Consider the following 16250-nt stretch of genomic DNA (forward strand, 5'->3'; position numbering starts at 1 on the left):
TATATATCTACTTTAGTCCTAAGTTACATTTCTCTAACACTATGTTTGTTTGAGAGGAAAATGGAAGGAAAGAGAATGGAAGAAAGAAAATAGGAAAGAAAATGATTATTTTCCTTTGTTTGGTTAAGAAGGAAAATTAAAGAGGAAAGAAAATGGATAAAAAAAAAACTGGTGGGGCCATCAATTTTTTTTCTCTCCAACATTGAAAAGAAAATGGAGAGAAAACTAATGTTTCTCTCTCTACTTCCAATACTACCCTTTCACTTTTTCAATATATTTTATAATATAGTGCTAAATTGTCTTTTTATAACATTTCTTTCCTTCTTATTTTTCTTCCATCCAAACACATCTAAAGAAAATAAAAATCCACTCAATTTCTTTTCTTTCTATTTTCTTCCTCTCTATTTCTTTCTTTCCAACCAAACATAGCCTAAATATAAATGCAAAGTATTGGACGAAAATAATAATATTTGGTAATTGAAAAAGTCTAGGGCCAGCAACTTTGAAATAAAATTTTACACTAATTTCACATCATTAAAATTATCATTGATAATTATTTGATGGCTAGAAATCACAAAAGTTGCTGCTCCTAGCATTCCTCTTTAGTAATTATGTAGTATTACTTTTCTCTCCTTTTAAACCCACACTCCCCGCCAGTCCTTTTGTTGGCAACAAGTTCAGTCTCCAGTCCCCGCTTCTTCTGCCATGTTCCGCTTTCACTCTCTCCTTCTCTTTCGCCGTCTCCGCCGCCACCGCCGCCAATTCTCCTCCGCTACATCTCACCCGCTCGAGCTACCGCTTTCCCACCCAATCTACATCATATGGGGATCTAACACCGGCATCGGCAAAACCCTCGTCTCCACCGGCATCGCAGCCTCATCCCTCCTCTCCTCCCCTTCATATTTCCACTACCTCAAGCCCCTCCAGACCGGCTTCCCCTCCGACTCCGACTCCCGCTTCCTCCTCACGAAGCTCCGCCACCTCTTCCTCCGCAGCACCGGCCCCCGCCCTTCCCTCTCCGCCTCACATGTCCTCCTCAATGCCTCCTCCGCTGTTACGGGGAACCGTGGCAACGATGCTAGGTTTCCGGAGGAAGAGAACGTGGTCGGCGGCGAGGGGATTGGGTCTTCGCGGTTGTTTTGCAAGACGCTGTACGCGTGGGAAGAGGCTGTGTCGCCGCATTTGGCGGCAGAGAGGGAAAGTGGAGCTGTGGAGGACTCGGTGGTGCTGGAAACATTGCAGAGGTGTTTCAGGGAGGTGGTGGAAAGTGGGGTTGGTAAGGAGAAATCAGAGGTTATGTGTGTGGTGGAAACTGCAGGTGGAGTTGCGAGTCCCGGTGCTTCTGGATCACTTCAATGTGACTTATATAGGTGAATTTGGTGCTCCAGAATTTCGGTACTTTAGTTACAATTTCAATTTCAAATGAATATTTGTCTCAATTTATATGTTAATGCAAAAGGCTTGCACATTTTTCTAGGTCCGCTATTTGAACCTTGCTAATGTTTTTGAGATTGTAGCCATGGGAATTTTATGGTCAAACTGTTAATGTTTTGGCAGAGTGAAAAGTGTGGTACATGTATTTTCAGGAAGTGATAATAAACCTGTGGTGCATGTTGTGGCATAGATGTGCTGTGCTGTATTCATGGATTTTTTCCCGTGAATTATGTTTCTTGTGTCATTTTTCTGGCAGGCCCTTCCGTATTCCGGCAATTCTGGTTGGAGATGGGAGGCTGGGAGGTATTTCTGGAACAATTTCTGCTTATGAGAGCTTGACTCTTCGAGGTTATGATGTTGTTGCTGTTGTTTTTGAAGATCACGGCCTTCTAAACGAGGGTCCAATAATGTCTTATATGCGTAACAAGTAAGCTTGATCATACTAGTTGCTATATTGCTTTCTGCTTGTGGCATTACATAAAGAGAAATCTTCATACTCTTGAAGGATAAGCTATGTTCCTTATTTTTGTCTCGGTTTTTCTTCTGTTTTTCAGTATGATCTTTACTTATATACTGTTGTTCACTTCTTCATGCAGGCTTCCTGTTCTAGTGCTACCCCCTGTTCCAAAAGATCCATCGAATGACCTAATGGAATGGTTTGAAGGTTCTCATAATTTATTTAGTAATCTAAGGGAAATAATGGTCTCTGCTTATCTAGAGAGAGTTAAAAAGTTTCATGACATGCCAAGGAAGGCAAGGGATATCATCTGGTGGCCTTTCACTCAACACAAGCTTGTACCAGAGGGAGCGGTAACAGTAATTGATTCACGTTGTGGTGAGAACTTTGCAGTCTTTAAGGTTTGTTTCGAGTGGAATATTTGGTTTCATCCTCAAAACTTTTTTGATTAATTGCCATTTGTCTTTTATCTTTTGTTATTACTATATTTATCTATTTAGTTACTTTTAATAATGTTTCTTAAATCTATGAATTTTTATTTTGCAATACTACATGGAATATCTTAGGAGACCGAACTATCTTGAACTTGCTGCACTTAGTGTTTATTTTAGAATTAGAGTCATGAATTCTATATAATTACTACAGGTGTCATTATATGGTGATAAGTGATAACTTGTTACTACATGATTCTAATTTGTTGGGGTTTTTTAAAGGCTCAGAGCACAGAAGTTGTAGCTCCGCTATTTGATGCATGTGCTAGCTGGTGGACTCAAGGACCTAATGCTATATTGCAGGTCATCCCCTCTTCTCTCTCTCTCTCTCTCTCTCTCTCTCTCTCTCTCCAGCTGGTTATTCTGAAATATGTTCTTTAAGTCTTTCTTTTATTGTTGGATGGGATTGTAAAATTGTTGGCTGATAGTGGGAAAAGGCTTGGTGGTTATTTTGCTTGTAGTAGTGTACTTAGACTTTCTAGGTATCTTGCTATTATATGCCAAATGTTTGCAAAGCTTATTAAGAGTTGGATGCACCTTATCAAAAGCATCTCTGAAGTTTTCCTTTCATGTATATATATTTCCGTTTAGGTGATTTCAGGCTGAGCTTGCTAGGGAGATGGGATATGCTGCTGCAAGATTTGGACATGTTATGTTTCCTGAGAATGTTCATGAACCAGCGTTAAATTGTGCTGAGCTTTTGCTTGATGGTGTGGGAAAAGGTTAGGATGTCCTTTCCTCACGTTCATGTTTGAACCACTCTCCCCTCACCTCCTCTATCCTCTCTTAATAATAAGAATATTATATAGTTGCATGTAATTAATATTTATTCTATCATCTGATACTATGATTCTCATCCTAAGATATACTAGGGTTTAGAATGTTACCTTTCAGTACAGTCCTACTGCCTACACAAACAATTTTACTATTCATCAGAATTATCCATTGGATGGTGATAATTATTATGTTAGAAGCAGCTTTAAATTCTTCATATAGTTGCTGAAAATGTTCCATTTTCCATATAGTTTTTCATGGGCTAGTGTTCATGTAGGTTGGGCTTCTCGAGCATATTTTTCTGACAATGGATCCACTGCAATTGAAATTGCACTCAAGATGGCATTTCGTAAATTTTCTGTTGATCATGGACTTGTTCGCAATTGTCTTGAGGATACCACTAATGAGAGATCTACTGAGCTCATGGTTGGTACCTTTTGTCTTTTAATTAATCTGCTGCAGCTTTTGCATGATTATATTGAGTTTAAGAGGTATGAGGTTGATATTCTAGAAAGGTACTATCATCGTATGATTAGTTTACATGATGGTGGAAAATGGTATCATCAGATATATTATGTTCAAACTTCAAACTCTAGTTTGCCATTAGGTGCTTGTGTATTTGTTCACTATCTTCTTCAAATACCTGGTATAAATTATAATGAGAAGGAACTTCTTCCACTTTATTTTTAATTATTATATAAAGTACATATATCTGTTAATTATTGCGATTTTAATTATTTCAGGTCCTCGCACTTCAGAGATCTTATCATGGTGACACATTGGGTGCTATGGAAGCACAAGCCCCATCATCTTATACAGGCTTCCTGCAGCAACCATGGTATAGACATTTTCTTCTACTACATATGTGGGGAATAAAAGTGAACTGTATTTTATCAAGGAGATATGCGATAAATATTAAATTAGAGTGAACTCAGCTACATGGGCTCCTTAGTTTTGGCATCCAGTTAACATGGGCTCTTGGCCAATGTTGCAGTATTAAAGGTGTTGGAAGCTGATAAATGCTTGGAGCTTGTTTTCGAGATTGCTCTCCTGTACTATTGTTTTCTAAACTAGTTTATACTTCTGAAACCCTTCTAAGTTTCAATTCTTAATTTCATAGGTACACAGGAAGAGGTCTTTTTGTGGATCCTCCTTCTGTCTTCATGAGCAACAATACGTGGAGTCTTTCATTGCCTGAAGGGTTTCAGATTGAAAATCTGAAACTTGGTAACATCAGTAAGCTTCAAAATTTCAACACTAATTCCTTTCTTGTTTAGAATATCGTCATATTCTTTGTTGACACTTTCACAGCCTTTGCTTCACGTGACGAAATATTTCTCAAGGGCAGGGATACTTCTGAGCTTGCTGCAGTCTATTCATCTTACATATCAAAACTGTTATCTGGATATAGAGGGTCCAATAATATTGGAGCATTGATTATGGAACCAGGCAAGAATTTTATGAGCTTGCATAATTTGAAGTGTCATTTTAATTCCAAACTCTCCTCCTTTCCCTCTAATGATCTTACCTGTTGATATTACTTTCTCCAATGAATAAATATGAATGAGAAAAACAGAACAAGAATCATTTACTCACTTAACACACATCAACGTGATATATGTTAGAGCTATGCTCACAGTAATGCAATTTCCTGTGTAAGGAAAATATTGCATATGGTCTCTACTCTCTAGATCTTCCAAAAATCAAAAGTTTCTTGCTTTTCTGTCTTGGTTTCTTAAGACGTTTTCATTCTTTAGTTGTTCCATTGTCTATTTAGATTTCTAAATTAAAATAGTTGCACCTACTTCCCTAAATTTCTATAATCTCATTTGGACCCGAACTTTTCTTTAGTTATACAAGGTGCTGGAGGAATGCATATGGTTGATCCATTGTTTCAGCGAGTACTTGTTAACGAGTGTCGGAGTAGAAACATTCCGGTTATCTTTGATGAGATTTTTACAGGTTTTTGGCGTTTGGGAGTAGAGGTGATTTACCTTGATAACCTCTCATTTCTCTTATTTACAAAAAGAAAACTGTCTTTCTTTTCGTTTACTTGATTAGCAATTTTATTTCATTTCAGACTGCAGTGGATCTAATCCATTGTGTACCAGATATAGCCTGCTTTGGGAAGCTGATGACAGGTGGAATTATACCACTGGCTGCCACCTTGGCAACAAATGCTGTGTTTGATTCATTTATTGGAGAATCAAAGGTTTATTTTTCCCCACATTCTTTTTATATATATATTTTTATTATTTTTATTTTTCAGTGCTTCTGGATGCAACAAATCATGGCTTTACTATTTTTAAGTTCCAAATTTTTATGAATATTTGATATTTGATTTAGCCATATAGCTTTTAGTGCTAGTATTTCGTGTTTATGGAAAGCCATGTTCCTCAACAGTGTCTTGATGTCATATTAATGTGATATGTCCTCTTGTTCTGGTTAGCTCAAGGCTCTCTTGCATGGACATTCTTACTCTGCACATGCTTTGGGTTGCATGGCTGCTGTTAAATCAATCCAATGGTTTAAAGATCCTTGTTCCAACCCTAATGCCACATCCGGAGGAAGATTACTTAAGGAGGTATGATTAAGTGCAGTTTTTTTTCTTTGAACTAGTTTGTTTGTATGATTTCCTTAAAATTATGAGATCTGATAGTGACATCATTTTGGTTTATATTATATACCCACTCGAGTTTATCATTGTTCACTATAAAGTTATGTTCATTTGATATTGTGTTGTGTATTTTCAGTTATGGGATGATAAAATGGTTCACAAGATCTCGTCACATCCTGCAGTTGAAAGAGTAGTTGCATTGGGGACTCTTTGTGCCTTGGAGTTAAAAGCAGAAGGACGTAATGCTGGGTATTATTTTCATCCCATTTCTCCCTTAGATCCCCATTCCAATAATTTTGAACACCTCAAATTTCAGTATTATTGTTATACCTGTGGTTTTTTTTGTTTCTCAAATTTCAAACTTGTTTTCTCATCATCTCCTGGGTAAAATGTACAAATAAATCTTCAATTTTGATCATTTTGATGATCCACCTATTCGATTTGTGGGAACAAAGGTGGGCATGAGTTGAATAGATTTTGCTAAAATATATATTTTCCCACAGGTATGCCTCCTTGTATGCAAGATCCTTACTTCAGAATCTTCGGGAAGATGGAATTTACATGAGGCCTCTTGGTAATGTCATATATCTCTTGTGTGGACCCTGCACGTCTACAGATATTTGTAATCAGATACTTGTCAAACTTTATAAGAGGCTTGAAGAATTTAGTGGAAGCAATAATTGAGATCCTCGACAAGTTTAATGTTTGCTCGACAAGATTGGTGTTTTATTCTTTTGATTTTGGCCTACCCTAGGTCAAGGGGGTTGGAGAAGCACCTGAGGAGATTCCAAATCCATATTATTCTTTTCTGTGATGTCAATTGTAAACCATAATAATAGTAATTTGAAGATAAGTATATTCAATTAGTAGGGAATCAATGTCGTTAGTTTTCTCTTTCCGTTAATTTCGTTGTAAGGTTTCAATATTCAGCACATTACTTTATTGCCGGTTAATTTTAGTTAGCATGAGTACTTCAGGACTTGCTATCCTTAGATCTTGAGCTCGAGTATAATAAATTGGAAAAAAAAAATATAATATACTGATTTTTTTTTATATCCCTTTTTAGTTTTAAAAATATTATTTATACACTAAAATTAATTATTAATATATTTGTATATAAATATATATATTATTTAATTTATTTTTAATATATATTTATATTTTAATATATATTTTATATTAATAGCTGATTTTAATATATACCTTGTGATTTTCACTTTTCATATGAATAAATTGAAAATAAATTTCATAAGATTTGAATTTAGTAAAATCTCCATATGAGGACGTAGCTAATTACTTGGAGTATGCTGTTGTACAATTAGTTTTGTTTAGTTCATGTAAGAAATAGGAGTATGAACAAGATGGGAGGATGTCAGCCAATTATCATGACGGTGACGTCATCCGAGCAAACTACAAGGCTACAAGCACAAGGTGTCGTCAGTGACGTGGCAAGTGCCCGCCCCATTGTGGTTGTTATCTCATCCAACTAACGTACGGCTACGATCGCTCCCGTTCCTCTTCTACGACAGCGACCCACCGAATCCGTAAACAATCATGCTCCGCTCATCAAACCCACGCGCCACCGCGGAGAAGAATAAACGACTAGGATTATCCCTATTTGGGTAAGTGTAGGAAGAGAGCAGGGTGTTCCTTAACGCAGGAGATGAGTGCTCCTCCCCCACTGAGCTGAGAGACAAAGTCGCCAGTGTTGACCACAATTATACGAGCCTACGAAAACTGAATGACTTCTTTTACATTTCAACAACGCCAACACCCCCCTCCCTTTTTTCCTTATTTAGTTTTTCGATTCTCTCTCTTTCTCTCTCTCTCACCAAACTCTCTCTCTCTCTCTCTCTCTCTCTCTCTCTGGAGCAGCAACAGTAACACCTTAAGCATCATCCAGTTTAGTTTCCCGGGTTCCGTTCTTCAACTTCCACTTCTGCAACCAGCAGAGGCTTTCTTGGTGAGTTCAGCTCCTTTCTAGTTCTTTTTTTTCCCTTTTCCTGAAATTTTTCGTGGAATTTGGCGGTCGAGATTGCTCGTTTGGGGGATTGGAGTTTGGCAAGCTTGGAATTTGAAGATTTTAGTGAAATTCCCGGTTTTATTTGTTTGTATTGTTATGGTATTCTAGATCTGTTCTAGCTTTCCTTTGCTATTGTTGCTAGGGTTTCTCTGTTTTGTTTATTATTAATAATAATTAATAATTAATACTATGATAATTTTGTGGCGTGTATTGCATAATGGTGATTGACTTTAGTGGTTTTCTGAAGTTGTTGCAGATTTGGTAACTTAGGGTATTATTATTAGAAGTGAGTGAGTGTGAAATGCAGAGGGCAGCTGGGGACGCAAAAAGCATGGGGAAGAGGTCTCTTGAAGGTGGAGAAGATGACCAGCCTGAACGAAAGAGGCCTGCTCTTGCCAGGTGCTTCTTCCTTACCCTCTCATCTTCCATCATTTTATTTTTTTTACAATCATCACTTCATAGCGTTTGGTAATTTATATTTTGAGAAGATAGTCTTTTTTGCTAGGCCTTTTTGTTTTTATGGTGTGTGTGTGGGTAGGGAGTAATTAATCTAAATTTATTTTTGGGCATATCGCACTGCTAGTTCTTTAACCAGCAAGCCGCCTACCTACTAATTTTCCCGTTGGAAGCTTGTGAAAGGAATACCAAAGTTTGATTGAACCCCCTGCATACCACTTAAAGATATACTTTTTAGAATTAGTTATCTCTTCTGTATTTATTTTTTTTGTTGGCTCTCAAACTTATCTGGTAGTTGAAATAGAATATGCGCTATCACAAGAAGAGCCTGTTATCCCTAAGTTGAAGTTGTGGTTGTACTTTATGTGCTAACCTGAGATTAGTCTTCACCCATATGCATATTTGTTTTATGTTTCTTTATCTATTTTCCTATTCTTGATAGACATTGCCTTTTGCAGTGTTATTGTGGAAGCTCTCAAGGTGGACAGTTTGCAGAAACTTTGCTCATCATTAGAACCTATTCTTCGTAGAGTTGTAAGAAATTCTTCATTCTGCTCTCCAATATTTAGATTTCTGTTTGGTGTGTTTGTTTTCCACTTCTTTTTGGCGGGTGGCACAATGGTTCTATATTCTAAAAGGTTATTTACCTTTTACTTGTTTTTCAAGCAATATTTGGATATTCCATCATAGATTAGGATTATCCATGCTGACCATGCATGATGCATCATTGATTTAGATATTCTCTTGGCTACTGGCATTGTTTAATCAGAAATTAGTTTACCTACTAATTTTGCTAGAATCAGGAGACCTTTTTAGTTTACAGCATATTGTATGTTTACTTTAAGTAATGCAATTACTTATTCCCTTGATATGTCTTTGTTAGTTGGATCATATGTTAAAAAACATCACTTTGCCATGTGATCTTTTATGATGTGATTCCTTATTCTTCTAATTTTCTACACTAGGTTATAATTTGCTTAATGTACTTGTTAAACAGGTGAGTGAAGAAGTGGAGCGTGCTCTTGTGAAGTTGGGTCCTGCAAGAATTAGTGGTGGAAGGTATCAGAATTATTTAAAATTTGAAGAAATTAATTTCTAAATATTTTCCCATAATCTATAGGAATGTTTTTTTCCTGTTCCTGCATTTGTATGTTGATCATGCAAAGATAGAATCGGATGCCAGGAAGTTATAAATAGACAGTTCTATATTCTTACTTTTTAGTCCTTTTTTTCTGTAGTAGACCAAATTATTTGGCGTTGAAGATGAGATCCTTTCTCTTTATTTGGAAACTATCTTATGGTGGTGGACTGCAATATGATGAAGCAATAGGATGACACTTAATAATTTCATGTCATGGTGGCTATTTATATGATTATATACTCAGACCTGCCCCAAAAAAGAGTTATTGGCTGATTTCTAAATGAAAGTGATTTATCTAGTACTTTTTTCTTATATGTGAAAATTTCCAGGTCTTCTCCAAAAATGATTGAAGGTCCGGATGGCAGGAACCTGCAGCTGCATTTTAGGTCCCGGCTGTCTCTTCCCCTATTCACTGGAGGAAAAGTGGAAGGCGAGCAGGGGGCTCCAATCCATGTTGTTCTTATTGATGCCAATACTGGAAGTGTTGTGACATCTGGTCCAGAAGCCTGTATGAAACTTGATGTTGTTGTCCTTGAGGGTGATTTTAATAATGAGGATGATGAAGGTTGGACTCAAGAGGAATTTGAAAGCCATGTGGTGAAGGAACGTGAAGGAAAGAGACCCCTGTTGACTGGGGAGCTGCAAGTGACACTCAAAGAAGGAGTTGGGACATTGGGGGAACTGACGTTCACAGATAATTCAAGCTGGATAAGGAGCCGGAAATTCAGGCTTGGGTTGAAGGTTGCGCAAGGTTTTTCCGAGTCTGTGCGCATCCGTGAAGCTAAAACAGAGGCTTTTACAGTCAAAGATCATAGAGGAGAATGTAGGGACATGATTTTGCATCTTTTAATTTTCTTTAGCATCAGTGATCTGCTTGCTCCTACACCGTGATAGCATCTTCAAATTTTAATAGTTTGTCGTCTTTACAGTATATAAGAAGCATTATCCTCCGGCATTGACTGATGATGTATGGAGACTGGAGAAGATAGGCAAGGATGGGTCATTTCACAAGAAGCTGAATAATGCTGGAATATTCACTGTTGAAGACTTTCTTCGTCTTGTGGTTAAAGATCAACAGAAATTGCGGAATGTAAGTTTAGATTTGTGTCTTAATCTTGAAGTTAGGTGTTTCCAGGCAGTTTCTCATATCATTCAAATGTAGATCCTTGGAAGTGGTATGTCAAACAAGATGTGGGAAGCTCTCTTAGAGCATGCAAAGACTTGTGTCCTAAGTGGGAAGCTCTATGTTTATTACCCAGAAGATACGAGAAATGTTGGTGTTATTTTTAACCACATCTATGAGCTGCGTGGTCTTTGTTTTTCTCTAAAAGTTGGGAATGCCTTTCTGTTGGTGGAAATAATATAATTGTTTTCACAATGCTCTGTATATGTTTTTCCCTCCCTCATGCATATACCACCATAACACAGCTAAACTTATGATACCGTTAAAATACCTTTGCAAGTCCAGGTTTATGTGGATTCGTTGGTGAAGAAGGCATATGAGAATTGGGAGCAGGTTGTAGAGTATGATGGGAAAACACTTGTGGGTGCTGCACAAAATGATAGGCCGGATACACCTGAAAATGAACTTCCGATGGAGTCAATCAATTACACTACTGGTTTAGATCATCAGCTGCAATCACAATCCCTTCCAGTGTCTGTTCCATCTCAACATCAAATGAATTCAGGGATGCTGGTTGGAGGTAAGCATCCTCAACCTCCAATTTAACCTGGTTTCTTCTGGGTTGGGGCTGTCATCTCTCCTGAGTATTATTTCTTGTTATGGCTTTCTGATTTGTGTGTGTGTGTGTGTGTCTTTTTGTTCCCCTTAGAGTACGCACATGCTAACTTTATGCACTTTCAGGTTATAATGATAATTTGGTAACAAGATACCCAAACCAGCCACTGATAGCAAACTCCAACTCCCGGAGCCAGTTTGACAGTTCATTATACCTGTCTAGTGACCAATTAATGAACAATGCGCACCAAAGCCAGAACACGAGAAATGATCATAGCACGGTTGGGTTAGCTCTTGGTCCTCCTCAATCATCATCAGGGTTCCACGCTGGTAGCTCCTCTGTCCAGCCATCTACTCTAAATCCATTCGATGACTGGTCACACAACAGGGACAGGGGTGTTGATGAATTCTTTTCAGAGGAAGAAATCCGCTTAAGAAGTCACGAGATGCTAGAGAATGAGGACATGCAGCACTTGCTTCGCCTGTTCAGCATGGGAGGTCATGCCCCCACGAATACTGACGATAGCTTCTCATTCCCATCATTTATGCAAACGCCAATGCCAAACTTTGATGAGGATCGCGCTCGTCCAGGCAGAGCAGTTGTGGGATGGCTAAAGATCAAGGCAGCAATGAGGTGGGGCTTCTTTATCCGGAAGATAGCAGCTGAGAAGCGGGCACAGATAGAGGAGTTAGATGATTAGGTTGTTTGACAAGAATTGCAAGCTTAACAGCAGCCTTAAGATCTCACTGATATTTTGCAAATTTAGTTGTCTTCGTCAGTGCCAACTAGATATTGATTAATGCATGTGTATTTTATTTGACGGCACCTTGTACAGTACAATGTCCTGTACAGTATGTTGATGCTTAGGAAAAACCTCGATTGCCATTTGTTCTGTCTTTCATTCTGATTTTGATGTTGCTGCTCTACTCGTCTTATTTTCTTTCCATTGGCTTTGGGATTCTAGGGTCGAATGTTTATGGATCACTTTGTATTTTAACTAAGATTTATCAACTCAGTTGATTAATGTATAAATGAGCTTACCTACTTGTATCGAGTTATTTTGTCATGTGTCTACTAGGGTGCTCTTTCTTTTTTTAATTATTTTTTAGGCATAAAATTTGAGTTGTTTAACTGTACATCGGTTCTGCTGATTATGCTTAGCTGTATTAGAAACATTAAAGGTTCTTACAAGAAGTTATTCTGGCTATTCGTCTGATACTGGATCTACCCCTAGGATAATTGGCCATGGTGGAACCGAATATATTTTTATCACATTGCAAGGTACCTTATAAATTTGCTTTGATTGTTCCACGGCACCTTATTTTTGTTATCGCGGCCATGAGAAATTACAAAAGTGAAAAGACACAAGATATATCATATAACACAGAAAAAGAATATATATATTTCATACATAAAAGAATACATAATCAGTATCGTAGTGGTGACAAAATTGAAAATGAATGAAAGAATGAAAATTACAATAACAATAGCTGCATCAATAAAATGATAGTGGAATCCGAAACTAGAGTAGCTAGAATGGCACTATATTTTGTCTGTTTTTAAGAGGTTCTGCATTCTGGAGGAAAACCCTGTGGAAATCTCTTTGCATCTGTGCAGTAATTGTATATCATATAGTTCTTCTGCACCCATCTTAGCCTCTCTTGTGCTGTAGTGTCCAACTCTTGTGAAAGCCATGAACTGCTAGTAGAGGAAGAACCTGAACCAGAACCACAAGATGAAGCTCCATTAGACCATATGCAAGCATCAGCATTGAAGTTCCTGTATGAAGCTGTGAATGGAGCATTTGTCCAATCTGTCTTCACAAGTCCACCTCTTGTTGCCCAGTCATCTGCATTCCACAAACTTGAATATATTCTCATTGGCTGGCTCTTTGGGAAGGGGACACCCATGCTCTCTGAGTTCTTGAACTCTCTGATTGGAGTTCCATCCACTGAGAATCTGAATCAAGATTGAAACAAATAAATATATGGTCAGTCTCCATAAATAGAATTAGTATATACACATAGCTTATGCAATTAATAATTGTTACCTAGATTATTTCTTTATCAATAATAGGCTTACTATTGTAATTATTTTTTAGTTAGAGTATATGGTATATAAGGTGTAATAACTCAACAAATATTTTTTAAGGGGATTTTTCATTCTCTTCAACAATGAGAAAAACTTATTTCTCTCTCTCTTTTAATCCCTTCTGGTTCATCAAACCATCAACATTACAGTTTGAACAGCTTACGGCATGAGATTTTCTTCAATAATAATGAGGACTTACATAATCCTTTGGGGGTTCCAAGTGATGGAGTAAGTGTGGAAATCAGCAGTAGGATCAAACCATAGATAGAATTGTTGTTCCCTGTTTCCTTTGCCTTGGCTGAAAACATTGGTGTGAAGAATGTATGGATCTCCGCTCAAATTCCCAAGGAATTCATAGTCTATCTCATCCCAAGTTGTTCCTTTTGAAGATAACTGCACACACAGTAACTCACATTTATCAAAACTTCAATCACAATGCATGCACAACATTATATAATATCAACAATGACAATAACTTACATAATAGGCAGTTACAGTGCCAGCAGAGTTCCCAGGAACAAGCTTGAGCTGCATGTCAATCTTGCCAAAGAGATACTCGTTCTTGGATTGGAAGCCAGAACCAGAGGCTTTGTCAAGTGACAATGTGAGTAGCTCCCCATTGTTGAGCATCTTGGCTCGCCCATCGCCCCATGTAATGTCAAATTCTTGGTCTAAGTTACCAGCATATGCAACAACCATCAGAAGAGGGATTAGAAGCAAGTAGGAGAGAGTTGAAGCAGCCATGTGTATGGCTTTGAAAGAATGCAATAACAATAGTAATAAGTGAGTAGCAGTGTTGATATTAGAGAAGGTTGAGTAGTACTTGTGTTGTGAAGGAGAGAAGGCAATGTTGGTATTTATACCAACCAAGTTAGAGATGATATGAAATGAGGAAAGACGTGCGAAATTGCATTGAGTTAAGCCTAATAAGCTGGACACAGTTGTTGATATCTTAGGACTATAATAATAATAATATCTAGGTTAGATATAACAACATATTTGACGCGTTTGGGTTCTTAATAATTAAATTTGAAAAACAGTGGTGGAAGGCGCATTAAAGTTAAAATGAGTAGAGAGTATCTATCAAGTTGTGGGGATGCAGTTGTCAAGAAGAAGGTATTTGGGTAAGGTGACATAGGCAAGTGCCAACCCAGCATGGAACATTTACAGCTAAATAAATAAATAAAACTTTAAAGAAGGGGTCTTTCAGCACCGCCACTGGTTCATTTCAACCAAGTGGGACAAGACCTCTTCTTATGGCTAACATATTTTTAACATAATGCTCACGTGCTGCCTCCACCCCACTTTCGTTTGCTTTGCTTTCTTTGTTTCTTACTATAATTTTCAGTATTATATCAATTTTTTTACCTAGTTCTCAACCTGTTATTTTCGGTATTCCTTATTGGCGGATACTAATAATAATTTCGTGGGAAGATTATGTCTAAATTAAAATTTTATTTTAGTTGGACAACTCAAAATAAAATTCTTAACTGCCATTGAGGGTGTGTTTGAATTTGTGTTGGAGAAGAGAGAAGTGATTTCTGTCTTCAACCACGTTTACTAAAAGCTAAAAATTCTAGCTTTTTGATTCGTTGAATTGAACTTTATGCTTTATGTACCAATTATGTCCTTTATTATTCATATGTTTATTGTTTTTTTTATAATACTTTTTTCTAATACTCTCTTATGTATATTATTATTTTTTATAAAACTTCTGTTTTTTTATATGAGTTCTTTTATTGTTATTGTTATTTTTTTTTGTATGAAATATTTTTTTTACTTTGTATTATGATTCTATTAATTCTATTAGAGTTAAATTTATGTCTTTTTTTGTAATTTTTTTATCTAAAAGGGATTTTATATAATGTAATCTAAACAATATTTAGTTCACTATAATCTATTTTAAATAAAAATTACCACATATAAACCACGTTAATACTAACTCACTTTTGATCAAAATCAATTCTACAAAATCAATTTTATACAAACTTCCGTTTGCAAACCATAATTCAAACGCACACTCATAAGGTACTGCGTTCGTTTTAGTTTCAACAATGTTCAAGAATCATCGAGTATAATAATGATAATTGATTACGTCGACACATATAACTGGATTGTCTGGGATGTTCGTATATCGTGATGTATGTAAGTATGTGACACTACTTTCAATTTTTCCATGATGATGAAATTCTTATGACTACTTTGATTTGCAATATATGCCGAAGATTTTGTGTCAGAATGGTAGGAGTTAACCTCTTCAAATCAACGGGCTCGTGTTCTTTCGTTGCTTTAAAAGTAGTTCAAATACTTCAAACTATATCAATCTTTTTGTATATTACAAAATTTAAAACTTAGATAAATTGTGTTATTAAAGTATGATTCGGTGTAGAAACATCCTATATTAATGCACCAAATCCAAAAATTAAGAAAAAGAAGTTGGGAATCAAATTTTTGGAGATCAATATATTTTTTTCCCTTTTTTTTATCTCTTTATTATGGTCTTTCTTGTTAGCCAAAAAAATTGTATTTAAATTTTGAAAAAAAATATAAAAAACTGATTTTTAAGTAGCTAATATTAGATCATTTTTATTATAAAAGTATTAAAATTATGAAGAAAGTTGATGTAATTATATTTTATTTATTTGTAAATGGCTCACATTAAGTTTCTTTTTTATTTGTCATGGATTTTGTACCTTTTATAAGTTTTCTTTTTCTTCAATTGATGATATTCTTTTCAGAGCTTCATTTAATTAAAACCAAACTTTCTCTTTATCATATTTAAAATGAGAAATTGATGTGTACCGAAGGATCGGAAAAGGTATAATAATTTAAGACCACATGTGGTGCTAGTAGCTAGTAGTAATTTAATTCATTATTATTAATCAGTAGTATAGTACAGTACAATAGTATAAAGTTTGGATATAAAGACCCACTTGTACACGTGATACATATTTTTTACATCTTATAAAAAGAAAAGAAAAAGAGAACAACAAGTAGCAGCGATTAACGACTTAACGTAAAACGTAA

At 36.4% G+C, this 16250-nt stretch overlaps 3 protein-coding genes across 3 annotated transcripts; 2 read left to right on the forward strand and 1 right to left on the reverse strand.

Moving 5' to 3' along the window:
* LOC107642154 (bifunctional dethiobiotin synthetase/7,8-diamino-pelargonic acid aminotransferase, mitochondrial) lies at window positions 652-6803 on the forward strand. The gene is made up of 14 exons (XM_016345462.2): window positions 652-1370; window positions 1691-1861; window positions 2031-2292; window positions 2605-2685; window positions 2984-3104; window positions 3434-3582; window positions 3900-3994; window positions 4277-4392; window positions 4468-4605; window positions 5008-5141; window positions 5237-5368; window positions 5606-5740; window positions 5910-6022; window positions 6277-6803. The coding sequence occupies exons 1-14, from the start codon at window positions 706-708 to the stop codon at window positions 6455-6457; spliced, it is 2493 nt and encodes an 830-aa protein (XP_016200948.1). The 5' UTR covers window positions 652-705; the 3' UTR covers window positions 6458-6803.
* LOC107642175 (calmodulin-binding protein 60 B) lies at window positions 7445-12190 on the forward strand. The gene is given in 9 exon segments (XM_016345482.2): window positions 7445-7736; window positions 8044-8195; window positions 8711-8786; window positions 9250-9311; window positions 9723-10216; window positions 10323-10483; window positions 10556-10777; window positions 10862-11096; window positions 11258-12190. Coding segments are annotated over 8 exon segments (1923 nt in total). The 5' UTR covers window positions 7445-7736; window positions 8044-8097; the 3' UTR covers window positions 11833-12190.
* Window positions 12516-14074, reverse strand: LOC107642164 (xyloglucan endotransglucosylase/hydrolase protein 22). Its single transcript, XM_016345472.2, has 3 exons — window positions 13704-14074; window positions 13423-13616; window positions 12516-13091 (listed from the first exon to the last, which is right to left on the reverse strand). Exons 1-3 carry the CDS (start codon window positions 13965-13967, stop codon window positions 12692-12694), a joined length of 858 nt encoding a protein of 285 aa, XP_016200958.1. The 5' UTR covers window positions 13968-14074; the 3' UTR covers window positions 12516-12691.

Source organism: Arachis ipaensis, chromosome B01 (genome assembly GCF_000816755.2).
Source record: "Arachis ipaensis cultivar K30076 chromosome B01, Araip1.1, whole genome shotgun sequence".
NCBI classification, from domain to species: Eukaryota; Viridiplantae; Streptophyta; class Magnoliopsida; order Fabales; family Fabaceae; genus Arachis; species Arachis ipaensis.

Excerpts from the sequence above, each read along its gene's own strand:
- LOC107642164 (XM_016345472.2), bottom strand. The coding sequence starts at position 13,967 with ATGGCTGCTTCAACTCTCTCCTACTTGCTTCTAATCCCTCTTCTGATG. Across the intron at positions 13,617-13,703 it reads GCACTGTAACTGCCTATTAT|TTATCTTCAAAAGGAACAAC; the intron begins GTAAGTTATTGT and ends CTGTGTGTGCAG. Across the intron at positions 13,092-13,422 it reads TGGAACCCCCAAAGGATTAT|ATTCTCAGTGGATGGAACTC; the intron begins GTAAGTCCTCAT and ends ATCTTGATTCAG.
- LOC107642154 (XM_016345462.2), top strand. The coding sequence starts at position 706 with ATGTTCCGCTTTCACTCTCTCCTTCTCTTTCGCCGTCTCCGCCGCCAC. Across the intron at positions 3,583-3,899 it reads AGAGATCTACTGAGCTCATG|GTCCTCGCACTTCAGAGATC; the intron begins GTTGGTACCTTT and ends TAATTATTTCAG. Across the intron at positions 5,741-5,909 it reads GAGGAAGATTACTTAAGGAG|TTATGGGATGATAAAATGGT; the intron begins GTATGATTAAGT and ends GTGTATTTTCAG.